Raw genomic sequence first — 7,306 nt, 5'->3', positions numbered from 1 at the left:
TGATTTTGTAAAGTGTAATATTACATATAAGATTTTTGTCACATACTCTTCTGATTCTACATAAATTTTGTGTATCATAAAATTATACTCTACACGATCAATAATTGAAAAAAAAAATTCATTTTTTAATGATCAAATCTAACAACTAACCAACAAAAAAATTTGTTCAATTGCACGACCTACCATTATTCCAGTTGGAAGAGTATAGTTGCTTTTCCAACCTATATAAGCATGACTGACTCACAACTAGTCAATCCACTAACAATAGTCTATATATATGGGTCACTTCTCAATGGGGAATTTTTTTTTAAATTTCAGCAGACCATCTCAAATCATTAATCTTATATTATATAGGACGGACCATAACACAAAATTGATGGTTGAAATGCAGTGTTTATATATAAAAATAATAACAAACTTATAAAAATGAATTTAAATATAGAGACTATAACTCTCACCAACAATTTGTTTATAAATACTTATAATGAAAGATGTAATATAAAATAAGCAAAAAAAAAAAAAAATTGACTAGATTTCTAATTTTCTATAATGCTCCTTAGATTTAGGGCTTTTACTAATTATTAGTACTTTAAGAATTAAGTTGAGCTCTAAACACTATAATAGTCTCTTATTATTTCTGAGGCTAATTCAACAAATACAATAATGAGGTGACACTCCATTACTACACTGGATTAGGATGTCTTTATTCAATCTCTCTTTTTTTTTTTTAATTGTGTATATTTCTTCTAATAAAAATAAAATCTTATTTTAATACCTAATATTTGAATAAAATCCTAATTTCATTAATGTCGTATAAAATGTATTATTTTTGTCTCAAAATTTTTGTTTTGTCATAACTTTTTTTTTTAAATATCCTTTCATTTATATATTTTTGTTAGATAATTACAATAATTATACTGTGGTGTCCGTAATAATGACGGTAGTATTTTGATAATAAAAATGATAAAAGAATAAATAAGAAGTTAATAATAAAAAATAATTTTCATAAACAGAATTAAAACTTAATTCAAATATTTATGAACTAAAAAATATTTTACCATTATTCTAAATTTTAAGAGCAAAACAATGAGTTAACGCATCATTATCTTTGTTCAAAAGAAAAGAAACAGAAAGGCAAAGATAATAATAATCCACCTCATCCCACTTGGCCACTCCATTTGGCACTAGCACAGTTTCAGTGGTCTCAAATCAATGCCACCCAACTTTAAATGCTTCAATCACACACTACCCCACCTTCCTTTCTTCCTTCCTTTCTATCTCTTTCTACCCGACACACACACAATAACACGTAGAATCTAACACACCCACCGCTGAACTAGGTTGAATTATTCAACCAAAAGCAAAGCAGCCATAATATACTTGAGTTTGAAAGAGAGGCAAATAAAATATCTTAAATAGATGGCCAAGATGGCCTCATATTTTAAATTTTCGAACTTAAAAGTTAAAACTGAGGACTACTATTGTACTAATGATTTAATTAGATTAATTAAAAACAATTAATCAACTGGCGCTAAGGAAATGGGATACAAAACAATCAATGCCTTCCTAATGTCCGTTACCTGCCTAGACAGCTGACTAGCACTAAAATTAAAATCCACTATATGTTACAAAAACCCGAACCGGGTTCACACACCGGTTCATTGACGTATACCTATTCTTCTAGTCTATGCCTTTTTTCCTACTCTGAAAATTCAGCAGCTCGGAAGCATGAAGGCCCGGTCTGGACTGGGCTCCGGCCCAGACATCTCCTTCCTACGCCTCATCTCTAACACCTTACGGTGGCTATTTGAGTGAATATCACCTGAGAACGTCGGGCTGCATGCGGGCCTGTACTCCGGGAAAAGCCGGCCCGACTTGTACCGGACTCCGCAAGCGTTGCAGAGTGTTTTGGGGCCCATAGGGCCTGTTCTCCACTGCGGCGTTTTCTGAACTTGGCAATGACTGCACCGTCGCTGAAACTGGAGCCCACAGGCTTGCTCCTCGGGCTTTCTCTTCTGCTTCTTCGCCGGCGGCTCCCCATGCAAAACGAGAGGCGCCGCCGTCGAGGAAAGCACAGAGGAGGAGCACGAGGACGGCGAAGAGGGAGGCGAGAACAAGTTGCCAAAGGACCACAATAAGCGGCCGTTGGGCTTCCTTGTCCTCGTGGTCCTGGGCTTGACAGGGACTCCATGGGGAAGAGAAGTTACAGCTGAGCCCGGTTTAGGTTCAGGTTGAGCCCGGGCCCTTGTTTGCTCAGAACGTACAGGGTACAAGAGAGAGAGCTCCGGTATTGAATCATCCACAAAGTGAGAAACCCATTCCAGGTCCGCCAAATCATCGTCCTGTAAACAACAAACATGCGAGTTATGAATTAATTGAATTATTTAAATTTAATTATAACATGAAATAATTAAAAAAAATAAGCTAAGAAAAGAGGAGAAAAAAATTATTGTACACGGACTCACCGGAACGGACAATTCGCCGGCGAAAATGGAGTCGGAGTCTACGGCGGCGTTGGAGGAATTGGAGTTGGTGTCGTTTTCTGTACGGTCCTGTGAGGAACTTCCCGAGGTGCTGTCTTTTTCTTCGTCTTCTTCGTCTTCTTCTTCTTCGGAGACATCGATTCCTTTTCCTACAGAACCATGTTGGAATTCGGAGAAGTCAAGGAGGTCGTCGACGGAGAAATCTTCGCCAACGGCGCCGCCGTTGTTGACGGCGTTGAAGCACAAAAACTCGTCGCCGAGTGCAAGTGGTGGCTGGAAAATAAGCTCTCCCCTTAAGCTTGGTTTCAACGCTTTGGCCACCACAACTTCCATTATTACTACACACACAATAAGAAGAAAAACATCAAAACTTATTGCTAAATTTATGTTTTCTCCTTATGCAAGACACACGAAGGTTACACGCTATTTAAAATTTTTAATTAATAAATTATTTTTACCTGATAAATAAAAATAAAAAAGCGGTGGAAGACAAAGAGGGGAAACCGCACAAGAGTTTCGTTTAGTTTGGAAGCAGTGAATTGAATGAATGGCTTGTTCGTGGGCGAAACAGGCGCTGAGGTATTGGTTTATCTTTATCTTCACTCTTTCTTCTACCAATTTCACAATTTAAATATGTCACTACAATTTTCTTTTCCTTTTTATTTCTTCTTTTTCTACTATGGCCTATGCACTCATGCTCATGCACCAAGTGCGTGACATTTGGTAGTACGAGCACTATGGTGGGGTCTTCACTATTATTGGAGTCTTTTATTTTTAATTTTGAATTTTAAAAAATCTTTTGGCATCGGAAGATACTCTATACTTTTATTTATAGATGTGTGATGATGGCTTTGTAAATTCAAAAACTTTGCGATGATTCTTATCTATTGACCAAACCCGAAGGAGAAAAGTCAGAAAGCAGGTCCGGTCCACTTCAACATTCCAACCAGTTACAAACAAAAACGTTAAAATCACATGCCGGTTTTGACTGTTATAAATCTTATCACCGGTGAGTTTTCCGTTGCAGGAGACGGACGGCTGAGATTGATTTACTGTGATGTGAGTTGCTTAATGCTTATTGATTAAGTCACACTATTATTATTATTACATGGCGCTAGCAGTTTTTCAAAAATTAGGATGACATAACGAACAACCCAAGAAAGAAACCGCCCTTGTTACGTTCGTGTAAGTAACCGCGTTTGAATTGAACAATTTAACATTGGACTTTCTCAGTGTTTGAAATTTGGACACAAAAGCTTTTTTTTTCTTTTTTTTTAAATGGGAAAAAGAGAAATTCGGACACAAAAGTTTAGGGTATTGTTTAAGAGGGAGGGAAAGTAAAAAAAATTATAGTAAAATGGTTAAAGGAGTGTTTGGGCGCGTTGATTGCGCCTCGTGATGTGGTTAGTTTTTGGATGATCCCTCCCGCTAATTTGTTTTGTTTTAAAGTACAGTGGTGGTGACCACCTTAGCTCAGATACTGTTTTCTGTTTGGCGCGTGAGGAATTTGAAGGCTGGTTATATTATGAAAGGGTTTTGATTGGAAGCTCAACTTTCACGTTTGGAGCCATTTATTTATTTATTTATAGTTTGGGTTAATTATTAATTTGAGTAAATAGTCAAATTGATATCTAAAAGATCATTTAATTCTTAAATTGATCATCGAAAAATTAAATTAATCAAAATCATCCTAAAAAAATTTAAAATTAATCACGTTAGTTCTTTCGTTCATTCTATCACTAAACGACATTAAATTTTGCTGACATGGCACGTTAGTTTGACAACCCAACCCGAATATGAATCCTACTCGCATCAAACAAAACTCAAACCCAGCAAGGAATAGAATTTTCTTCTTCCCACATTCAACAGCTTCTTCGTCTTCTACGTGATGCTCCACTACGTCGCCGCCCTGCAAGGTGTTCCACGTCGTCATCTGTCCTTGCACGTTCCTCTACGATGCCGCCAGTCCTTGCCCGCAGTTCTTTTCTGACATGAATAGGTTGCTACTGCTTCGCTGAACACCCTCTGCCCGCAAAGATCGCCGTCGCTGCACCATCCAACTCCTGTCCATCCTCTTCCTCAGTCATCGCCGCTGGCTTTTGGTGGAATGTGGTCTCTTCCTCCACTGGAACTTACACCGATCTGCTCTGCTTGTGTCGGTCTTCCTCTGTACTCTTCCATGGACGCCGTCAAGTTGGAATAAAGACCATTTCTATACCTCCACCTTTTACCGGATAACAATGTGTGTTGTGCGCGCGTATAACTGTGTGGGTTGGTTTCTGCTTTTTGATAATCTTGTTTGTTATTGCCAAATTCTTTCCCCAAAAATATAGTATTTATCTATGTTTGCGCAACAATTAAAATCAAATCCAATCAAATCTTGCCAAATCAAGAGCACACTGCCATTAAGTTAATAAATTTTCAAATCAAGAGCACCCAAAAATATAGTATTCATTGTTGTTGAACAAAATCTTCGCTCACCATGAAATTCACCATTTACGGGACTCAGGATCAAGAACAGCAACAACAAGAACAATAAGAAGCTTTCTTGTGATTTTTAGAAAGCATTGAAAAGAACTATATATTATTATTTCTATTGCTAGGTAAAGAAAATTTCATGTCCTATAAGCTATTCAAGCTGTGATGTTGATGGTTTGATAAATCAGAAGAGATAGAGAGAGGGAGAAGAATAAGTTTCTCATTTTGAAAAGAATGAAAAACTCCTTAAAAATATTTGTTGAGTTATTACCCCTTATATACTATATACTTCTTATGTACTCCAACTCTTAAAAATTATAACTTGTAAAAAAAAATAATCTAGGTAATACTTGGATCTGGATTGAAGTCTTTCAGAGGATTTGATTGGGAATGAGAATCATGAAGTCATTGAATCACTCGAGAAGTTACTTCAAGTCTTATTCATCTTCTTTTAACATATTCGAGATAATTGACGCCCCAAAGAGTTCTGTGAAGGGGCCGTATTGCTAAGATCCTCTTCTCTTGCAAGCAAACAAGGTGCATGGATTGTGACAGAGTTGATCCTTCTGTCCCTAATGATGGTGCTGATGGTGGTGCTCGTGGTAGTGATGATGATGATGGTGCCTACAAAAGTAGTGATTTTTATCACAATCAGGATGATGTTGTTGAATTTGAAGCTGGAACAAGCAAGGTGAGCAAGGTGAATAGTTCAATGGATGATATTGATGATCATGGTGACATGGATTTAAATAGGGTCCTTAGCAATTATAATTTTGGTGAAGTTGAGGCATTAAATGATGAAATGAAAGAACAATCAGATACAGTATTGTTTGAATCACTGAGGAGGCTGCAACTGGTGAGTATGTGACCAGGTCTAGTTCTTGGGTTAGGCTAGCAAAATTGAACATCGTTATTGACAGAATGGACGGAGGGACTAACAATATTAATTTTAAATCTTTTGAAGACAATTTTGATTAATTTAATTTTTCGAAAATCAATTTGAAGATCAGGTGATCTTTTAGCGACCAATTTGACTATTTACTCTTTTTAATTTGGTACTTAGAAAATTTCAATCGCTAATAAAAAAATTTTAAAAGGTATTATTGACAAAATATTTCCTTTATAATTTGAACATACAAAAAAAATCAATAAATATTATTTTTTTTCTAAGTAATAAACAAACTTTTATGTGCAACAAATGATTTATTCATTGGATCAAATTTTTGTAGCAATATTTGAATAAATATTTAAAAGGTGTACATAAAAATTCGGAACAAAATTTAATTTTTATATTTTTATTTTTTTTAAATTATAAATATTCACAATATTTTTAAAAAAAATTCACTTGACAAAAAATTATTAAAGTTTGAAGATAAAAATATTTTATCTTTTTAATAATGATTACAAAAGTTTAAATCAAAATTTAATCTTTAAATTTGTTTTCTAAAATATATACTTAATATCTATTTTTTATTGTATTTTTAAATATTTTAAAAATTTATTATCGTTAACATATTTTAAAATTTATTTTGTCAGTAATACAAATTTTTAAATATTATTTTAATAATTTACTCTTTATAGTCCTTGTGTTATGATTTATTATGCAAAAGAAAATATCTTGATTTGCTCTGGAACTAGATATTGTTAATATATGATCACCAATATATAGAACGAATGAATAATATAATAATTTAGTGCCTATTTTTAATACTTTATAAATATAAATTCTATATAACTGATAAAATATTTAAAAAAGATGTGTTGTCAATAATTAGTCAAATATTATTGAACCTCTATAATTTCTGTATAACATGCATATAATAGACGAGAAGGGACATTAATTCTTTCTCCATGTGTCAACTAATAACGTATAACTCAGTTCATCTAATATAAAAAGGTTTACAGGAAATTATAATAAAATCTACGATGAGCAATGCCTCAGCTTAATAAATTCATTAACAACGATAATATGATTTAGAACATAAACAATTACTCAAAATATAATTAGTATCTACTTAACATTTCATAACTAAGAACTATTTGATCATGCATGCATAATTGCATATAAAATTTAATTTATATCAATTTTGTTGACGTGTAATATTTTTAAAACATAAGTAAATGTTAATCATTAGAATGCATATTTCTTATTGTCCAGTTTTGCTAAAATTTGATATGCATATGTGACTATTAAGATAATTCTATCTATTAGAATAATTATTAAGATAAAATATCACATTATTCTTAAATTAATAAAATATAATATCATAAACTTGTTAATTAATTCTTCAGTCAATTTTGTTATTTTTCTTCTATTTTTCTTTTTCATATCTCTCTTCTTAACT

The 7,306-nt window shown here is 33.6% G+C and overlaps 1 protein-coding gene across 1 annotated transcript; it reads right to left on the bottom strand.

Annotated features, from left to right (window-relative positions):
• Positions 1 to 1,481: 1,481 nt before the first annotated feature.
• Positions 1,482 to 3,450, bottom strand: LOC112736934 (GATA transcription factor 5). The gene is made up of 3 exons (XM_025786616.3): positions 2,942 to 3,450; positions 2,466 to 2,821; positions 1,482 to 2,342 (listed from the first exon to the last, which is right to left on the bottom strand). The coding sequence occupies exons 2-3, from the start codon at positions 2,814 to 2,816 to the stop codon at positions 1,713 to 1,715; spliced, it is 981 nt and encodes a 326-aa protein (XP_025642401.1). The 5' UTR covers positions 2,817 to 2,821; positions 2,942 to 3,450; the 3' UTR covers positions 1,482 to 1,712.
• Positions 3,451 to 7,306: the final 3,856 nt, after the last annotated feature.

This window comes from Arachis hypogaea, chromosome 13, assembly GCF_003086295.3.
Source record: "Arachis hypogaea cultivar Tifrunner chromosome 13, arahy.Tifrunner.gnm2.J5K5, whole genome shotgun sequence".
Classification (NCBI taxonomy): Eukaryota; Viridiplantae; Streptophyta; class Magnoliopsida; order Fabales; family Fabaceae; genus Arachis; species Arachis hypogaea.
Note: the sequence above shows the minus strand (reverse complement) of the source record. Positions and strands in the feature narration are given on the sequence as shown.